Source organism: Larimichthys crocea, chromosome XI, assembly GCF_000972845.2.
Source record: "Larimichthys crocea isolate SSNF chromosome XI, L_crocea_2.0, whole genome shotgun sequence".
In the NCBI taxonomy this organism is placed as follows: domain Eukaryota; kingdom Metazoa; phylum Chordata; class Actinopteri; family Sciaenidae; genus Larimichthys; species Larimichthys crocea.
The window spans coordinates 13,598,297-13,618,721 of NC_040021.1; the positions used below are offsets into that span (position 1 = coordinate 13,598,297).

Below are 20,425 nucleotides of genomic sequence, written 5' to 3' on the forward strand. Positions count from 1 at the left end.
ACGCCGCGGTTCGAAACTGGTTTATGCACGGCAATAATCTCCATTGTCACTTCTACGCTCGTCCACTAATCTGTATTTTTGCTGCGGTAATCTCTTGTCTCCATGGGGATTTATGGTTGTAGTCCATGAATGTCGTTGTCACGGAAACTAGTTCCTCCCCTTTATGCCCACCCTGGTCTGCCTCCTCAGAGTGGGGTAGGCGTGCCTGTGTATGTTTTTGTCTTTTTATTTTTTTATTAGACTCAGAGAGTAGTCACATTTGCTTCATCATAAATGTTAAAAATCACCAAAGCCACTGAGTGAACTTCTATTTCTCGACTCTTACACCCACCCCTGCGCCTGCCTCTCGTAAAAGTGTTATCTCCCGGCCACAGGCCAGGTCAGCGAGTTGTTGCTATGACGACTACCTCTTAAATCCAGACAGACAGCAATAAAGTTGTAAGTGGCGGAGCTGCTGTGTTTGGATTCATGTGTGGAAATGGGGATCAAGTCTGGTCAGTAAAAGTTTATATAAAACATAAGCACTGCTCTCACCACAGGGAGTTTTAGCCAAAATAGAAGAATATGAGGGGCGGAGCTTCTTCTCTGTGTGTTATTGTCTCTGTTTACTTTTGTTTTCTTTCCTCAGGATGTGATGTGTAATTACAAAACATCGCAGGCCAACAACGTGAAGTAATGGTTCAGTGAGATTCTTTGAGTGAGCTAGTTCCTGTTAGTAATCTGTGACAGTAAGCTCGCCTCTCTCCTTTCTCCTCCATCCATATTTTCTCCATCTCGTTCTTCTTCTAACCTATCGCCATTGCACCATCTACACCCTCCCTCACCACACACGCACAGCCCCAGCCCCCCTCTCGTTTTTTCTGCCCTTGTTTCTCTGAGCGATAGTCTCAAGGGGAGCAGGCGCAGTGCTCCGAGGGAGAGAGAGGAGAGGATGGAGGAGAGAAGATGGCAATGACAGTTTTGTAGGGCAAGCGTTTGCCAAGAGGTGGAGAACGAAAGTGAACAAAAGAAAGACAAACGTGAGGATACAAGCAAAAAAAACGAAAGTGAGAGCTAAGAAGTGAAAGGAAAGGAGTTACGGGGGGGGAAAGAAAGAGCAACTGCAGCAGCGAGAGGTAAGTCCATAAGTTGTGTGCATCGGTTCATTCAACCGTTCATCTGGAAAACCGAAACCAGCACGACAGGTGTTGGAAGGATGGATTTAGTGTCATGTGTAGTATGGCAATAAAGCCTGAAGGAGGTGTTTACTTAAATGTCTCTATAATCCTACTATAAGTTCATTTTTGATCTTTGCTGTGACAGTCAGCGGGAAAACATATAAAATACTGACGCTGCTATCGACAGAAAGTCAAATATGTCAGCGCTTAGATAATAAGATGAGGGAATAAGTTGAGATATGTTGTGAGTGTTAGAAACAGATGAATCAGGGGAAAAAAAACCTTTCATAACCACGTGCACAAAGACAGAAACACCTTGTCTGATTCAAATGGCAGGACGAGCTGCAGGTCTGACTTTGTTGAAGCTTTCATCTTGTTTATTCGTACAACTGGGTTACCTCAGTGCCGCTGATGAAATGGAATAGTCAGATAAAACGTCCCAGCGGCACAAATCTGGATTCTGAATTCAAGGCGAGATGCTTTCTTGATGAAATAACGCATAACATCTGACAACAGTTTAAATCCTTTCATGCAGGAGATGAGTCTATGACGCAGGTCTGCTAAAAGAAACCCGTGTTTGACCTCATTCATATGAAACCATGGTAGCTCAGTCATATACAAGCATACTTTACTGTGATGACTGCTAACGTCGTAACATTAAGTCCCATACAGATGCTTTTACTGCCATAAACCAGTCAACGTGTGTGTATGTGTAGGAGGAAGCTGTAATAATGTCACTGCTATTGTTTATATAGACTGTGGGAAGACGAGAGACAGAGGAGGGGTTTAGGGGGAGATAATGCGGGGGGACGATTGGAGGGGGATTGAAAGGGGGCCCGGACGGAAGGGATCGGGATGAGTGCAGAGATTTAGTGAAAAAGAGAAAAGAGGCACCCCAGGCTGGAGCGTTAGAAGAGAAAGATGGATAGAAAGAGACGGAGAGTGAAGAGAGGATGAGTTAGAAAGCTGTGAGAGAGGTAGAACAAGGTTCTCGGTGTTAAACCAGTCATTGAGAAAAAGGGGGCCGGTTTAAAGCAGGCCTGAGTGGCCATGACGAACATCTTGCAAAAAAAAAAGAAAAAGCTGCACCCTGATGCCAACTCACACAAACACACACACACAGACATAACACTGCTGGCTAGTCCATTGAGAAACACGGCAGCTTAGAGGAGTGGGAACTGCAGTTTTGATGACTCTACTCTAGAGTTGCAAGAATGAAGGAGTATAATGGGCAGATCCTCATGCACAGGGACAAAAATATGCTCATGTTGAAATCAAATGAATCTCGATCTTGGACCTGCACAGCTACACTTTGGTTCCATACTGCTTCACCTGTCACAGGTCCGTCTAATGACGCTGACCGTGCGTGTCAGTCAGCGAGAAACTGAAACAGCTTCTTCCTGCTTTGAAAACAGTGAAACCATGAACATGTGGTCGTTTACATAGAAGATGCAGCGAGCAAAGGCGGCGCAAACTAAGACTAAGAATGACCACACTGATGAACCTGCTAGAGCATAAATTCCTGTTGTTACTGTTTGCTATATTGAATAGTGAGCAGAGATATGGAGAGTTTTTTTAATGATTGTTTTGTAAATGAAGTGAAACAGGTGAATCTGTTGCCTAATGTAGAATGATGGACAGTTGACCAAAGAGTACAGTGGGAAGTGATGAGTGTTGAAAAGAGCACCGGTGACAAATGGCAGTATGGTAGATGACTTCGTTTATTGAAGATTATTAGATACTCGCCTGTAGATTAAGTCGCACTAACCATTAATACTAACCACAGTCGGTGCTGTTAATTACCAAGTCTTTTTGCCAAGACTGACGAGCATCATCAGTATTTAACATGCTCACTAACATGTCGACGTTCAGCAGGTATAATTTTTACTCTGTTCATCATCTCAGACAGCACTTTAACCTACATACAAATGCTATTAGTTGCGCAGGTGTTTGTCATTATGGCGCTAGATGAAAAGTTAGGGATCACAAAGAGTCGCTGTGTTGTGATTCATCCTCAAGGTGACACGAATGTCAGTACAAACGTTAGTCTGGACCAAGGTGTTGGACTGAAGCATCAACAAGCAGACATTATAGCGTGGCTAAAAACTATATTGGTGACCTGATTTTAAAGATTTACATCTTTAATAGTAACCACTGGGTTTGAGCCGGAGTGCTTTTTGCTGTGTAATGTCACTGTGATTCCATCGTCATGCAACATGAGTCAGTTTTTGTATTTCATCTCCTTCTCTGCACAAACGCATACAGCGTTGCTTCTCTGACATTTACACACACACACACACACACACACACACACACACACACACACACACACACACACCTCCATCCCTCTTCTCTGCACTCCTCCCCTCCCTACCTCATTAGCCGATCATGCGTAAGGAGACCTGTTCTATTTTTATTTCCGCCCCCTCCCAACACTGCTGCACTGTGGACGTGTGTGTGTGTGTGTGTGTGTGCGTGTGCATGCGTGTATGCGTGTGTTCTCTCTTATTGAAGGTGGCAGGGCAGAAGAGAGAAAGTCAGAGGACTGGTAAGATGGCCAGAAAGTAAAATGCAGACGACGTAATAAGTAATAGAATGAGAGGGAAGGGGGGCTGGGTGTGAGGAGAAGGCGGCTGAGAAAGATTCAGAACAAATGAAAGGACAGTGACTTCATAGTGTATGAATCATTCGTAACCCTTAGCCCGAAGCTCCGATTGTGTGCGAACATGCAGACACACACAGACCAATCTGTGTGTGTGCAGGCAGGTAGAGACTACATTGGGTAGTGGGTGGATTTGCATATTCTGACCTCGATTTCCCCTCGAGACCAAAGTCACGGTCATCCAGTGTTATCAATTTAATGTCATGCTGGATAACAGTCTGTTGCTGTGATGGGGTGTGTGTGGACAGCGCTGCCAAAGATATTTGGGTTGAAGAGTGTGTGTGTGTGTGTGTGTGTGTGGATCACAGCTGCAGGGTAAAACCAATGACTCAGATGTTAAGACTTGAGTAATTTCGTCTCTTTCGCTGTGTGTGTGTGTGTGTGTGCTCGTGGGTGTGCGCACGAATGTGTGCAACTCCTTATAACCAGCTGTTGACCTAGATGAAACTCGTCATGTGACATAATGACATCCTAAACTCTTGTGTTTTCATGTAGCTGTGTGTGTAAAAAAGAGAGCTAATGTTTTAATCAGCCATGAGCTCATGCGCTTACAGCTGTGAGCCGCTGACTTATATAAGCTTAACATGTTTGATTTTGGTGTTGCATTACACGATGTGATTACCTAACAGCTTCATGATTCCAGAGGTATTTTTCTTTCTTCGTACACTCATTATAAAGGGAAACATTGATTATTCTCAAAGAAAAAACGTCGGACCATGTGGCTCATTTATAAAAGATACTTCTGCATGCCATGAAAAATGTATACTCGTGCCAAATTCTGTGCGGTCTGATTTTTCTCTGTGAGATACCAGCAGCCAAAACAACCCGAATGCCACAAAATATCATTTTAATTCCTTTTTTCTTTCTTCAGGATGAGGAGCCAATGAAATAAACCTTAAAAATTGTGTATCTTGTAAAGCAAATAAAAAATATGTCATCTCTTAAAATTGAAATAAATTATAATGTTTTCCATCGCTCTCCTTTCCCGCTCTGCAGGTTGACGTGTCACCATGACAACAGAGGTGGGCTCTGAGACAGAGGTGAAGGAGAAAGCCGAGGAGTCAGCCGCTCAGCCCGACCAGTCAGAGAAGGCCGCGGAAGAAAACGCGGAAGTAGCGAACGCCGAGGGAGAGGAGAAGGATAAAGAGAAGGAGAAGGACGGGAAAGAGGGAAAAGGAATCGCTCGATACCTGCCAACATGGCTTAAGAAGCAGAAGTCTCAGAGTCAGGTAAAACTCCCATTTAAAAACTCATTACAATGTCATGGCTGACTCAGAAAACCTGACGCAACAATCTTTTTGTGCGCCAGTCTTTTGATTCTTTGCTGAGTCTGTTTTCGTTCCTTTTCCCATGTAGACTTCGCCAACCAAGGAGGTTCCGCCCACAGAGGAAGCCGTTAACAAGGTGACACAGGAAGAAGAGGGTCCTGCCCCAGAAGTGAACGGTCACGCAGAGGAAGTGGACGAGAAGGAGGCCGTGAAGTCGGAACAAGTGAAGGAAAAAGAGGCAGAGTCTCATTCCAACGCCAGCGCAGACACCGAGGTACGTAGGTTCATTTCTATCCACAGCACATCTGGACACATGCTGGAAGACAAAAGCAGACAGAGGGGGTCTCCCATTGGTCTGTTTGCGGCTTCACATGCAGATTTACCGATGATCTGTCTGTTCTCCAAATACACAAATAAGTCTTGATAGAGGCTTATGACTGATAGTAAATGACAGAGAGAGACAAGAAGAGAGAGGGTACAAAAGAAAGTGTGTTGGCATAAAAAAAAGAAAAAAAAACAGAAACTAAAACTTAATTTCACTAAAACTAAAAAACGATGACACAGATTTCATCTACTGCTAAACCCTAAAACGTGGTGATAATGGACTGTTTAGATCAATACTGTATATTGTTGTTGGGGGCATAATATGAAGTGTACAGGCTGTACCAAGTTGAAGTTGATTCCAGCAGAAACAGCCTGTAATTGTGCATAAAGTCATGTAATTATTATTGAGCTTTTATGCTGAATCGTATGGTTTCCCTGCAGCGCCGTAGCAGATGGTCTGCATGTGGGTACTGGTCCATTAACCAGAGTTTGGAACTAAATACAAAAAAAACACCAATCCTTTAAAGCAGCAGTTCATTAGATCTGGAATTTGGAGTTTGATGAGAAGATTGATATCAGTCTCAAACGCGGCCTTTTAGATACAAAGCCACAACCAGTTCAGCTACCTTAGTTAGCAGCTATCAGTCTGGCAAACAAATCAAAATCCACCTATCAGCGGCCACAAAGCTTACCAATTTACCCATGATATCTTTGTTTAATGTGCACAAAAGCTGTGGTTTAAGGGGTGTTAGTGCTGGATTATTTCTTGGCTGTGGGCAGTCACTTTCTGGATTGATCAATTCTAGGCAGGCACTGGCAACTCCAAGCTGCTCCTGGCAAAGAAATAGTCTAGCAAACATGAATTTAGTGTTTATCGATCCACACAGCTATCTTTTGTTAAGAAAGACAACGCAATTCATTTCCAGTTTATTCATATACAAGTTTCCATTTCCGATTTGTTCCTGTGACATAATCCTTTGACTAAGAAGAGTACTGCAGTAACTCCTGCTTTTCAGAAGACATGCACATATTTAGTTTTTTACTCAGTCAGTCGTGAATAGCATGCAACACTTCTCGCTTGATATCACATGTGTGTCACATGAATGTTACTGCTGCAAGTCAGAGGCGGAACCACCACCAAAACTCTAAACTAGTGAAAAGTGTTTTGCCTAAACAAATTTCCTCCTCTGCCTCAAGAGAGAAGGAAAAAGAGAGAGAGAGAGAGACAAACACACACAAAACCATTCTCCCTCATACACATGCACACACATAAACTGTTCCATCCAGTGATCACATTAAGGCACCCAGGCCCACCCTGTGACATCAACATTTGAGTAATCAGGCCAAAAGAAACGCCTGCAATTTTCTAAGAGCAGATTCAGACCAGAGGGGGAATTACTAAAGGACAGTGATAGAGAGAAAACAGTGTTTCCTCTTGCTTAGTTTGGACAGACAATCAGGTTTTAGCTTATGTAGTTTTTACATGACGTCCACCGCGGGGGGAACCATAGCTGCAGTTTGACGTCGCTTTTCTCCCTTTTCGCCGTCAGCCTGCCAAGGAAGAGAAGGTCGAGGAGAGCGCCGAGAAGAGTACCGAAGAGGCCAAGGTGACAACAGAGGGGGAAGGAGAAGAGGAGCAGAAGGAGCAGAGAGGCAAAGAAGAAGAAGAAGAAGGAGTAGGAGGAGGAGGAGAAGGCCAGACCTCCATTTTCCAGTCTCCTCTCCGCCTGGTGAGGAAGACCAAGATGAAGCTGGTGGTGTGTCACGTGAACCTCCTGGACGGGACGGACTTCACCTGTGAGGTGGAGGTAAGACTTCAGCCAAAAGACCAGACACACACACACAACGTACAACGTGAACGTGGGCGTGGAGGGTAAACAGCAGTGATTTAAACCTAATCCCTTTTTCAAGGAATGTTTTTTTTTTCTTTTCTGTTTGTGCATTTTGGTGACACCCTGAGTGTTCACTGTCCTGTCATGCAGCTGCTTTTGTTTACACCTGTTTAGGCAGGAAAAATAAGTCGAACGAGGTTAGTTTTTTTTCTGATCACTTGGGATTAAACCAACAACCAGTTACAGCAGAATGCGATGGGGCAAGATAAAACAGTACCTGAAACTATCAGAATTTCACACCATACACATCCATGAATCTTACTAGATACTGACAGACAGGATTCACACATTGTCATATGTTATTTTGCTAGTCAAGTAGGCCGCACGTGAGTGCCAGTGTGTCAATGATGTAATCACTAATAGGATCAGTTCTGCTGTGTGTGTGCGTGTGTGTGTGTGAATGGCATGGGGTGTTTAACTTTCTGACTCAAAGTGCAGTTATGGCAGAAGCACCCGCTCTCAGTGTTTGGGCGTGGTTTAGGGGATAAACGCAGAGCATGTTACAGGGGCTTGTCTGGTGACACACACACACACACACACACACACACACACACACACACACACACATACACACACACACACACACACAAAGAAACCTCGGCAGATTATGGGGGTCCCACCAGATTAGTTTCCTGCATCTGCTACTTCCTAACAAGCACATTCCCCAAACCTTCCTGTTCATACTCCGGCATACTCACAACATCACCCGTCCTTCACCTTCATGCCGGCGTAAATTTATTAACAATAGTAAAATTAAAAGCATATCTGTGATTTCCGAGCTCCCTAAAAATAACTAAGAAACACAGAAGTGTTTTCATTTGGTGTGTTTCATATTGTGAGAGGAAAAATAAATAATTTGACCAGAATCGTCCTTCCAGACCGTTTACGTGTGTTTTTCTCATTATGACCATCGATCATGGTTTAAAAACTACCGTTTCCCAAGCAGCATGCACTTTTTTTTAGCAATACCCCTCCTCACATTCCCACACTCACTCACATTCAGTGGGAAGCTACCCAGAATAGCTGCTGTGCAGGTCCACTGGAGCTGTTAACAGTTAAGTGCCTGGTTCAAAGGCCCCTCAACAAAACAGTGAGCCTTTTTTTCCCCTCTCTGTGTCTAGATTTTCCCCGTTCGGTTCAGGGATTTCAACTGGCAACTTTACTACGGCAAAACCGCTTTTCTCTTATCTAAAGCGTGCCAACGCCCATCGGCCCTGCCTGTGAGCATCTACCATCGTTTGAACAGTAGCTGCTTTGTCTCGCAACAGAAAACGCTGATGCCGCAGCTTACTGCTATTGTCCTGAAATGCACACAAACACACACACACACACACACACACACACACACACATTTAACACACACATCCATCTCTCCCTCCACACACTGGCATAGTTAGGGCGCGAGAGGGAGAGATACACAATGCATTCCAGAGATTAAATTTTCTGTTTTGCCTAGCAGACCTCCAACACACACAAAATACCACACACACACAAACACACACACACACACCCCAGTTTCTACTCTAACTCCATGTCCAGTCTTCTCCCATCTTTCTGTCCTGGTTTTAAACCGATGGCATCACATACGTCTCAGTCGTACTTCCTTGAATCAACCTTCTCTGACTCTCTTTAAATACCGGCTTTCAAAGGAGAGTCTTAGTGTCACATGATCTTAATGCCGTGTCTAAGAATTTCATTAGTATTGGTTTCAGCGGGATTTTAGTGTCACACGGTTTAAGTACCGTTTCATAGAATTATATTAGGTTTCAGTCAGACATCGAGTCAAGTAGGGTCGCTTTGGGTTTGACACATACAGCTGCACATTTACTGCCTCTATGTTTACACAGAAAGTCTCTCTATCTCTTTTATGATCCTTATATGGTTTTATTCTTCCACATGATTATGTTTAGATAACTCTATTCCTGTGAATTTTACAGTTATAGCAGTTTAGTACCTGGTGATGTAGGGACCTTTATGTTGCTGGGGATACAAAGGCCAGTGTGTAAGATTTAGGGGCTTTATTAACAGAATATTCCATATTTGTAGGTGAAGATAAGAATGTTTATGTTTTTGTTATCTCAGAATGAGCCTTGTATATTTACAGACACTGCGGGGTCTTTTTCCACAGAGTCTGCCATGTTCAACCACCATGTGTGTACAGTAGCCCAGAACAGACAAACTAAATGCTGCTCTAGATAGGGCCTCTCATATTTTCCGTTCACCGTACTTCACAACATTAGGACAGATAGTGTGAGGCGAGGGGGTTACAATCAGCATCTACACTGCTAGACGTCAATAAATCCTTTTTTAAAAAAGGCTATTTTTCTATATTATCCATGATCAATAGTTAACTTGACAATATCTAACTAGTCCTGGTGAGGCCTCTCAGATCATCATCATCAGACCCCCCTCATACCTCACTGACCTGCTCCATCGCCACAATCTGTACCGCAGCTTCTGTCCTCTGATGCGAACCTCCCAACACCACCACACAGGACCAAGTAACCAAGCCTTCTCCATAACTGCCCCCTTCCCCTGACCAATCCACCTTCTGAAACAGACCTTTTTAGAACTGCTTTTAATGTTTAACTTAAGTCTAACGTGTTTTTTTAGTGTATTGTTTTAATGTTTTCACCAGACGTACCTAGAAAAGTGCTTTTAAATAAAATGTAGTCTGTCTGTCAACATCAGTGTGTGACAGACAACCAAAAATGTGTGGATAAAAGTAAGGACTCTGTAACTGCCTGCAGCCATTAGACAATTGTTCTTAGGTAGTGCCTTGCTTGCAGGCACGCTGGCACAGACACAGACACCCCGAAAAGGTCACATTCTCACATTCTTCGGGGCGTTCACAATGCCGCTACACTGTTGAGTTTCTGTATGTGGCGCATGTGCTTGACCAAGTATAGGAAAATACCGCAGATGTTTTCAGCTGTCCCAGGACGAGAAGAAAAATGCACTCTTTCATCCTCTTTCCTTCCACTTTCACCACGCTCCCTGCCCCGTCTGCGAGTCTGTCTGCGAAAGGCCACTGTCATTTGATGTGTCAGACAGAGGCTGCCTAACTGCAAAGAAATGAATATTATTTGATTATTTCATTCTTTCTCATCTCTTTTCCACCCTCTCTGTCTGACATTCTGTCTGTCTAAAGGGCACCGCTCGCTCGCGCACGCACGGATGTGTGCTAAATGTCATTGTCATAGTTGAGTGTGGAGGTTTTTATGGCTAAGGCTCCCATCGGGCCTATGAAGGAATGCGTTGCCCGGAGACAGATGGAGAGACTGAGAAAGAGAGCGAGAGAATAATGGAACAGATGTAGATAAAACAGATGAAACAGAGATGCATTGATGGAGAGAATGGAACAGCCTCTCTAGAAGTGTCTCTCTAGTCCATACACAGAGTTTTATCACACCCTTTTTTCCTCCTTATCATCATTCTCAGGCTTTAAAACGACATTTTAAAACATTATTTGGGAGCTTTTAAAGTTGTTTTCACATCAAAATGGACAAACTTTAATCTGTGTGTTTGAATCTCTCTCTACAGAAACGTGCTAAGGGCCAGTACTTATTCTTTAAGGTGTGTGAGCATCTAAATCTACTGGAAAAAGACTACTTTGGGCTGACATACACAGACACCCATGAACAGAAGGTATGTAACCACACACACACACACACAGGATGTATTGTATGCCAGATAAGTCAGTAATGTTCACATATAGAAACATCCAGACATGAAAGTCTGTCTGTATAGTGTCTTGTGACGCTGTTTCACGATGGAGGTTAACTTTCTTCCTGCTCTGTGTCTCCCTGCCTCACTCCAGTGTTGGTTGGATCCCACAAAGGAAATCAAGAGACAGATACGCAGTAAGTTTTATTTTTACTTTTCAAATGCTGCCTTTTTGTAAATCTATCCATCCATCTACGCAGCCTGCAAGATGTTTCACATAAACCCTCTTTGTCAAATGTCAATGAATTAAATATAAATATTGAATTAATAAAAGAGTTTAAGTATCCCCACATTAAAGGGAAAAGGATCGCAATCAAGACGGACAAAGACTGAGACATCTGAAACCGAACAACAGCAGTCTTGCCAGAGCTGGCAGCGAGGAAGAGGTCACCAAAGTGTGATCACTCTGCTTCATTATTCATCGATCGCTTTATTAACCGTTGTCTGTTTATAAATTCGAGGCGCGGCGTAGCATCTCGTGTTTTGTTGACAGACAGCTATCAAGTGTCTAGAGCGACCGAGCGTTTGACATTAGTGCAGTGACAAAGACGATCTGGTTAGAATTTAGATGAATTAGGTTGCTGCTTCTCCAGCATGTCATTTCATTTGTTGACGTAATTGTGTTTTTTGTGGTACTACTTATTATTTGTTGCGTAATCATTTTTCAGAGAGTTTTTGAAGAATGGCAACAAGCTGACTTTTTTCTTTTTTTTAAAAGAAAACATCACTTCTTTTTTTTGGCTGTTTATTTCTCATGTCTCCTCAAAGTCAAACCAGACTTTAACAGCCAGCCTGAAACTTTTTAAGTCACACATTTAAGTGGAAGCCTCAGTAAAGACATATCATTTTGACTCATAAAGTGTTATTTTAGAATTAGTATATGTGTGGTAGTTACATCTGGGTGTGTGCAGACTGCGTGAGGTTCAATGTACAAACAGCACAATGTAAGTGTAAAAGGCGTGTGTGTGTGTATGTGGTAGACACACATGCCTGTGTTTTTGTGGCTGTGTCGCTGTGTGTGTGTGTGTGTGCGCCTGTGGTTCATAGATGAGTGGTATGCAACTGCCCGCATGTGTTCATTTGTGTACATTTTTCTGTGTCTGTGAATGCTTATAGTGAGAGAGGTGGAGTGTGTGTTGGATACTTCAGTGTACAGACACAACACCACACAAATGACAGGTCCGACACAATTTCTCTCTAAAATATCACCATCGTACGTCACTGCATACTGGGCTGGGACATAAACATTTGTTACTGAATGTTTCTTGAATTATTTTTGGAAAAATGAAGCTGCTGCCTGTCCTTTTGCTTTCAAAGGCAAAAAAAAATTAAGATATGTCCTAACAAACATTAGATAAACATGTTTGCAGTGTTGTTTAGTGGTGTGGGTGTGGATGTTCTGTCTATGCTCACACCCACAATGCAGCGTGCTACGACCAAAGCAGTGTGCGTGGGTGTGTCTGCTCTTTGTCTCTATGGCATCATGGTTTAAAGAGTGGGATACAGAGATAGAGAAAAATCTTGTGATTTAATCAGAATAAAATGGATAAAGAGCTGAAAAAAAACTTGTCGGTCAGCTGATGGAAAGTTTGTGGAAAATGTGACAGCAGTTTAAAAAGAAAGGAGAAATAAAACAGACAGAAGAAGCTGAAAGTGTCGCTTATCTGAATTCGACATGGAGCCAATACAAATGAAACTTGAGCCCGTATATCTTAGCTGTCAAATGCTGTCTGATCCATTTGAACAAACGACACGGAAAAAATCTGCCGTCAATCCCTGAGACCAAAGAAAAGCACCACTGGAAGTAAAACTGAAATCCAAAAGTGAGCCCCTTCTTAGATTTCACTTTGACAGATAATGAGAACAAGATTTCGTCTCGCTCTCGAAACGTTGGGCTGAAATGTCGCTGCAAAGCCAAGCAGAAAAGTCTGAAGAGTCTGGATTTAGTCCAGTCAGTGGACCCCTCCAGTGCGTGTGGCTGCTCTTCATGTTTAACTGCAGCCGCACACGTTTTCTCCACAATCAAGCTAACCTTTACAGTGCTGGGTGTGCCACCATGCTGATACTGCCAGCGATGAGAACAAACCTATTTAACCGATGCTTAAGTGATAGGATTTTAGAATGTATGTTTGTACATTAATAGTACTATATAGCAAAATAATGCTACTTAAAGTCTGTGTAAAGGCAGTTCTGAGATTTCTTTCAAAGTACGTTTAAATATGTTGGAAAATAGTTGCTGAAAACATGTGAAAGACTTTGAGCGATATATTACTGAAATGTGGAGTTGGTTAAAACAGCTTTTCACCAGTTTTCCACCCTGAGCACAGGCTTTAAAGAAAAAAGTGCTCCCCAAAAAAACTTCTGGGATCAACATTGGAAGGAAGAAGGCTGGTGGGAGCTAAATCGTAAATATGACGGGGGGTGATGGAGAAGTGAGGAATTGTGCCAGGAAGAATGTAGTGGACTTTTATTTATTCTTTTCACCATGGGATGGATTGATGGGCGGCACGTGGCTGTGCAGAAAGATAAAACGGTCACAAGAGACTCCCAAAGCACTTAGTGCTGCCGACAAAACATACAAACTCAATCTCACTCCCAGACACATGAACACACATCCACACACAGGCTAAAAAAAACAGGTCTGTCTGCACTCAAGATTTTCCATTTCTGTGCATGACGTGCCAAGAATAAAATCAGTGGAAACAATAAGAAGCACCATATCAGCATGAGACACAGATTTATATTCCACCTTGTTTTTATCTCATGTGTTGAATCTTTCTCTGTGAAATGACTCGCTCACTGCCACTGTGTCCACTCATATCCCCGCTTCTCTTTGATGCAGCTGCACAGCCTCTGCGTCTGCGCGTGTGTTTCTGTATGTGAGGATTTGTTGGCGTGTGTGTACACGTGAATGCCTGCATGACCTTGGAGGAGGAAATGGTCTTGATGTGATGTCAGCTTTTCCCGGATGGAATTTTCCAGATGATGCGACCTCCATATATTGAGTGCGTGCGCGCGCATGCGTACATGCTGGGTTGCTGGGTGGAGCCAAACAATACAGAAAGGATGGAGATGGAGATATCGATGGAGAAAGGTGGCAGGCAATGAAGCCTCCTGAGGGAATGAGAATAGGAAATGGGATGTCTTAATGATGATGATGATGAAAACCATTTGAGTTTGGTGAGGCCAGAATGAGGTTATGCAATAGCAGATCTGCAGCGTACCACTGTGTGTGTGTATGCATGCGTGATGTACCAGGCTTAATACTCTCTAAAAGCTGTTCTGCATTAGACAGATGGGTGAGATATGCAGAGGGATGGATGGATGGAATTGCACAGAAATCCTGGCAACTGATTCCCATTTGAGACTTTGTTTTTCTAGTTTTCATATGTACATATTCCCCTGTACTTATTCTGTACATTATGTAATGTCCTTGTGCTGTAAATCACTCTCTCTTTCTCCAGGTAACAACTGGCAGTTTGCATTCAATGTCAAGTTCTACCCTCCCGATCCCTCACTGCTCACTGAAGACATTACCCGGTACGCACACACAGACATGTGTTTACTTAAATGTGCATTCATTTTGATTGATTTTTTTTTTAATTGAATAGATTTTTATGGCCATTTGGGACAATAGAACAAACTGTAAACACATCATTGACATCATCACTTCATTTGAGTTGTCATAGAGAATTTGTTAGCAAATAGTTGCCTATTTACACGTTCAGCAGCAGAGAGTAGCAGAGTTTCTGTCTAATGATGAATAAGTCCAATATTCACTTTGGCTGTTTTTTATTTTTTCGGTTATTACTAGCTCCTGAGGAAATGTTAGATGCTGAACTACATTGACCACCTTAGTCGTCAACTTTCTCTGCCATTTGCTGTGCTGGGCAGAAACAATAAAGTTGAAGGTTCTCAAACCAAAACAATGAGCTGAAAGATGCTAAAAAAGGCTGCACAGAAACCTGAACTGGGTGATTCTTCGTGCGGTAGTTGCTAAGCCCCCTTCACATTTCACGTAATCATTTGACCCTTTTATTAATATAAACGTCTAAGACAACACAGCACACATTTACTTGTAACACAAGTAAAAAAAACAACAGATACAAGTCGACATTGTGTGCATTGTTAATTCATTTGTGTTTGTGCATATGCATGCGCACAGACACACAGGCATGCTCCATGCACACAGCGTTTAGGTTGCAGTGTATGACTAATGGAGCGAACAACTTCTCTGACGGTTGTACTGTAGCTAAAGGCTAATCGAGGACACACACTCACTGACGCATACACCTACACTGAGTGACCATGGTACCTGCCATTTCTCCTCCAACACTTAAACTGTATAATTTTGTCCCTTTCGTTGTTTCAATAGACACATTAAAGGCAATTTAATGTAAAAAACATGAACTGTATTTTCACATATATATATATATGTGAAAATACAGTTCATGTTTTTTACATTAAATTGCCTTTAATGTGTCTATTGAAACAACGAAAGGGACAAAATTATACAGTTTAAGTGTTGGAGGAGAAATGGCAGGTACCATGGTCACTCAGTGTAGGTGTATGCGTCAGTGAGTGTGTGTCCTCGATTAGCCTTTAGCTACAGTACAACCGTCAGAGAAGTTGTTCGCTCCATTAGTCATACACTGCACAAAATGGAGCAAACTTTAATCTGTGTGTTTGAATTCTCTCTCTACAGAAACGGGCTAAGGGCCAGTACTTATTCTTTTAAGGTGTGTGACATCTAAATCTACTGAAAAAGACTACTTTGGGCTGACATACACAGACACCCAGGAAACAAAGGTATGTAACCACACAACACACACACACACACACACACACACACACACCACAACACACAAAACACACACACAGCACACACACGGATGTATGTATGCCAGATAATCAGTAATGTGCACATATAAGAAACATCCAGACATGAAAGTCTGTCTGTATAGTGTTCTTGTGACGCTGTTTCACGATGGAGTTAACTTTCTTCTTCCTGCTCTGTGTCTCCCTGCCTCACTCAAGTTGTGGTTGGATCCCACAAAGGAAATCAAGAGAACGATACGCAGTAAGTTTTATTTTTACTTTTCAAATGCTGCCTTTTGTAAATACAATCCATACGCATCTCTACGCAGCCTGCAAGATGTTCAACATAAACCCTCGTTGTCAAAGTCAATGAATTAAAATAAATTTGAATTATAAAGAAGTTTAAGGTATCCCCACATTAAAGGGAAAAGGATCGCATCAAGACGGACAGAAGACTGAGACATCTGAACCGAACAACATGCAGTCTTGCCAGAGGCGGGCAGCGAGGAAGAGGTCACCAAAGTGTGATCACTCTGCTTCATTATTCATCGATCGGCTTTATTAACCGTTGTCTGTTTATAAATGCGAGGCCGGCGTAGCACTCCGTGTTTTGTTGACAGACAGCATACAAGTGTCTAAGCGCAACGAGGCGTTTGACATCAGTGCAGTGACAAAGAGGATCTGGTTAGAATTTAGATGAATTAGGTTGCGCTTCTCCAGCTTGTTATTTCTTTGTGCGTAATTGTGTTTTTTGTGTACTAACTTATTATTTGTTGCGTAATAATTTTTCAGAGAGTTTTTGAGAATGCAACAACGCTGCTTTTTTCTTTTTTTAAAAGAAAACATCACTTCTTTTTTTTGGCTGTTTATTCTCATGTCTCCTCAAAGTCAAACCAGACTTTAACAGCCAGCCTGAAACTTTTAAGTCAACACATTTAAGTGGAAGCCTCAGTAAAGACATATCATTTCGCTCATAAAGTGTTATTTTAGAATTAGTATATGTGTGGTAGTTACATCTGGTGTGTGCAGACTGCGTGAGGTTCAATGTACAAACCAGCACCACATGTAAGTTAAAAGGCGTGTGTGTGTGTATGTGGTAGACACACATGCCTGTGTTTTTGTGTGTCTGTGTCGCGGTGTGTGTGGTTGCGCCTGTGGTTCATAGATGAGTGGTATGCAACTGCCCGCATGTGTTCATTTGTGTACATTTTCTGTGTTTCGAATGCTTATAGTGAGAGAGGTGGAGTGTGTGTTGGCTCTTCAGTGTACAGACACAACACCACACAAATGACATCCGACAACAATTCCTCTAAAATATCACCATCGTACGTCACTGCATACTGGGCTGGGACATAAACATTTGTTACTGAATGGTTCTTGAATTATTTTTGAAAAATGAAGCTGCTGCTGCCTGTCCTTTGCTTTCAAGGCAAAAAAATTAAGATATGTCCTAACAAACATTAGATAAACATGTTTGCATGTGTGTGTTGTGTTGTTTAGTGGTGTGTGTTTGGATGTCTGTCTGCTGCACTCTCCCATCTGAGAAGACCCACACCCACATGCAGCGTGCTACGACCAAAGCAGTGTGCGTGGGTGTGTCTGGCTCTTTGTCTCTATGGCATCAGGGTTAAAGAGTGGGATACAGAGATAGAGAAAAATCTTGTGATTTAATCAGAATAAAATGGATAAAGAGCTGAAAAAAAACTGTCGGTCAGCTGATGGAAAGTTTGTGGAAAATGTGACAGCATTTAAAAAGAAAGGAGAAATAAAACAGACAGAAGAAGCTGAAAGTGTCGCTTATCTGAATTCGACATGGAGCCAATACAAATGAAACTTGAGCCCGTATATCTAGCTGTCAAACGCTGTTCTGATCCATTGAACAAACGACACGAAAAAATCTGCCGTCAATCCCTGAGACCAAAGAAAGCACCACTGGAAGTAAAACTGAAATCCAAAGTGAGCCCCTTCTTAGATTTCACTTTGACAGATAATGAGAACAAGATTTCGTCTGCTCTCGAAACGTTGGCTGAAATGTCGCTGCAAAGCCAGCAGAAAAGTCTGAAGAGTCTGGATTTAGTCCAGTCAGTAGACCCCTCCAGTGCGTTTGGCTGCTCTTCATGTTTAATTGCAGCCCACACGTTTTCTCCACAATCAAGCTACACCTTAATAAGTGCTGGGTGTGCCGCCATGCTGATACTGCCAGCGATGAGAACAAACTATTTAACCGATGCTTAAGTGATAGGATTTTAGAATAATGTTTGTACATTAATAGTATATAAGCAAAATAATGCTACTTAAAGTCTGTGTAAAGGCAATTCTGAGATTTCTTTCAAAGTAACGTTTAAATATGTTGGAAAATAGTTGCTGAAAACATGTGAAAGACTTGACGATATATTACTGAAATGTGGAGTTGGTTAAAACAGCTTTTCACCAGTTTTCCACTCTGAGCACAGACTTTAAAGAAAAAAATGCTCCCCAAAAAAACTTGGTGGGATCAACATAGGAAGGAAGAAGGCTGGTGGAAGCTAAATCGTAAATATGACGGGGGGTGATGGAGAAGTGAGGAATTGTGCCAGGAAGAATGTAGTGGACTTTTATTATTCTTTTCACCATGGGATGGATGATGGGCGGCACGTGGCTGTGCAGAAAGATAAAACGGTCACAAGAGACTCCCAAAGCACTTAGTGCTGCCGACAAAACTACAAACTCAATCTCACTCCCAGACACATGACACACATCCACACACAGGCTAAAAAAAAACAACAGGTCTGTCCACTCAAGATTTTCCATTTCTGTGCATGACGTGCCGATAATCAGTGGAAACAATAAGAAGCACCATATCAGCATGAGACACAGATTTATATTCCACCTTGTTTTTATCTCATGTGTTGAATCTTTCTCAGTGGCAGTGAGCGAGTCTCATTTCACAGTGTCCACTCATATCCCCGCTCCTCTTTGATGCAGCTGCACAGCCTCTGCGTCTGCGCGTGTGTTTCTGTATGTGAGGATTTGTTGGCGTGTGTGTACACGTGAATGCCTGCATGACCTTGGAGGAGGAAATGGTCTTGATGTGATGTCAGCTTTTCCCGGATGGAAATTTTCCAGATGATGCGACCTCCATATATTGAGTGTGGGCGCGCGCATGCGTACATGCTGGGTTGCTGGGTGGAGCCAAACAATACAGAAAGGATGGAGATGGAGATATCGATGGAGAAAGGTGGCAGGCAATGAAGCTCCTGAGGGAATGAGAATAGGAAATGGGATGTCTTAATGATGATGATGATGAAAACCATTTGAGTTTGGTGAGGCCAGAATGAGGTTATGCAATACAGATCTGCAGCGTACCACTGTGTGTGTGTATGCATGCGTGATGTACCAGGCTTAATACTCTCTAAAAGCTGTTCTGCATTAGACAGATGGTGAGATACGCAGAGGGATGGATGGATGGAATGCACGAAAATCCTGGCAACTGATTCCCATTTGAGACTTTGTTTTTCTAGTTCTCATATGTACATATTCCCCTGTATTATTCTGTACATATGTAATGTCCTTGTGCTGTAAATCACTCTCTCTTTCTCCAGGTAACAACTGGCAGTTTGCATTCAATGTCAAGTTCTACCCTCCCGATCCCTCACTGCTCACTGAAGACATTACCACGCCGGTACACACAAACAAACACACGCACACACAGACAGTGTGTTCCTTAAATGTGCATTCATTTGATTAATATTTTTTTTAATTGAATAGATTTGTATGGCCATTTGGGACAATAGAACAAACTGTAAACACATCATTGACATTATCGCTTAATTTGAGCTGTCAATGAATTTGTTAGCAAACAGTTCCTATTTACAGTTCAGCAGCAGAGAGTACATTTATTTGGAGTTCTGTCTAATGATGAATATAAATCCAATATTCACTTGGGCTTTTTTTTTATTTTATTATTATTTTTCGGTTTACACTAGCTCCTGAGGGAATGTTAGATGCGAACTACATTGACCACCTTAGTCGTCAACTTTGTCTGCCTTTGCTGTGCTGGGCAGAAAGAATGCGAAAAAAAGGCTGCACTGAAACATGACTACTGGGTGATTCTTTGTGCGGTAGTTGCTAAGCCCCCTCACATTACGAGTAATCATTCTACCCTTTTATTAAATAAACGCTGAGACAACACAGCACACATTTACTTGTAACACAAGTAAAAAAAAACAACAGAACAAGTCGACATTGTGCGCATTGTTAATCATTTGTGTTTGTGCATATGCATGCGCACAGACACACAGCATGCCCATGCACACAGCGTTTAGGTTGCAGTGTATGACTAATGGAGCGAACAACTTCTCTGACGGTTGTACTGTAGCTAAAGGCAATCGAGGACACACACTCACTGACGCATACACCTGCACTGAGTGACCATGGTACCTGCCATTTCTCCCTCCAACACTTAAGTGTATAATTTTGTCCCTTTCGTTGTTTCAATAGACACATTAAAGGCAATTTAAGTAAAAAAACAAGAACGTGTATTATTTTATGTTATATTGATTATATATATATATTTAAGATATATATAGATATAGAGAT

The 20,425-nt window shown here is 42.3% G+C and overlaps 1 protein-coding gene across 14 annotated transcripts in view; it reads left to right on the forward strand.

Annotated features, from left to right (window-relative positions):
• The window catches only part of epb41l2 (erythrocyte membrane protein band 4.1 like 2), a 52,159-nt gene that overhangs the window by 9,531 nt on the left and 22,203 nt on the right, over positions 1-20,425 (forward strand). For 13 of the 14 annotated variants that reach the window (XM_019279027.2, XM_019279025.2, XM_019279019.2 and 10 more), the window contains exons 2-7: positions 4,816-5,048; positions 5,176-5,361; positions 6,962-7,219; positions 10,847-10,951; positions 11,124-11,166; positions 14,494-14,569. In XM_019279027.2, the coding sequence (XP_019134572.2) occupies positions 4,830-5,048; positions 5,176-5,361; positions 6,962-7,219; positions 10,847-10,951; positions 11,124-11,166; positions 14,494-14,569 (887 nt within the window). In that variant the 5' untranslated portion in view covers positions 4,816-4,829. Of the gene's footprint in view, positions 1-665; positions 1,116-4,815; positions 5,049-5,175; positions 5,362-6,961; positions 7,220-10,846; positions 10,952-11,123; positions 11,167-14,493; positions 14,570-20,425 lie in introns of those variants that run through there. The other variant, XM_019279020.2, reaches the window with a different exon arrangement.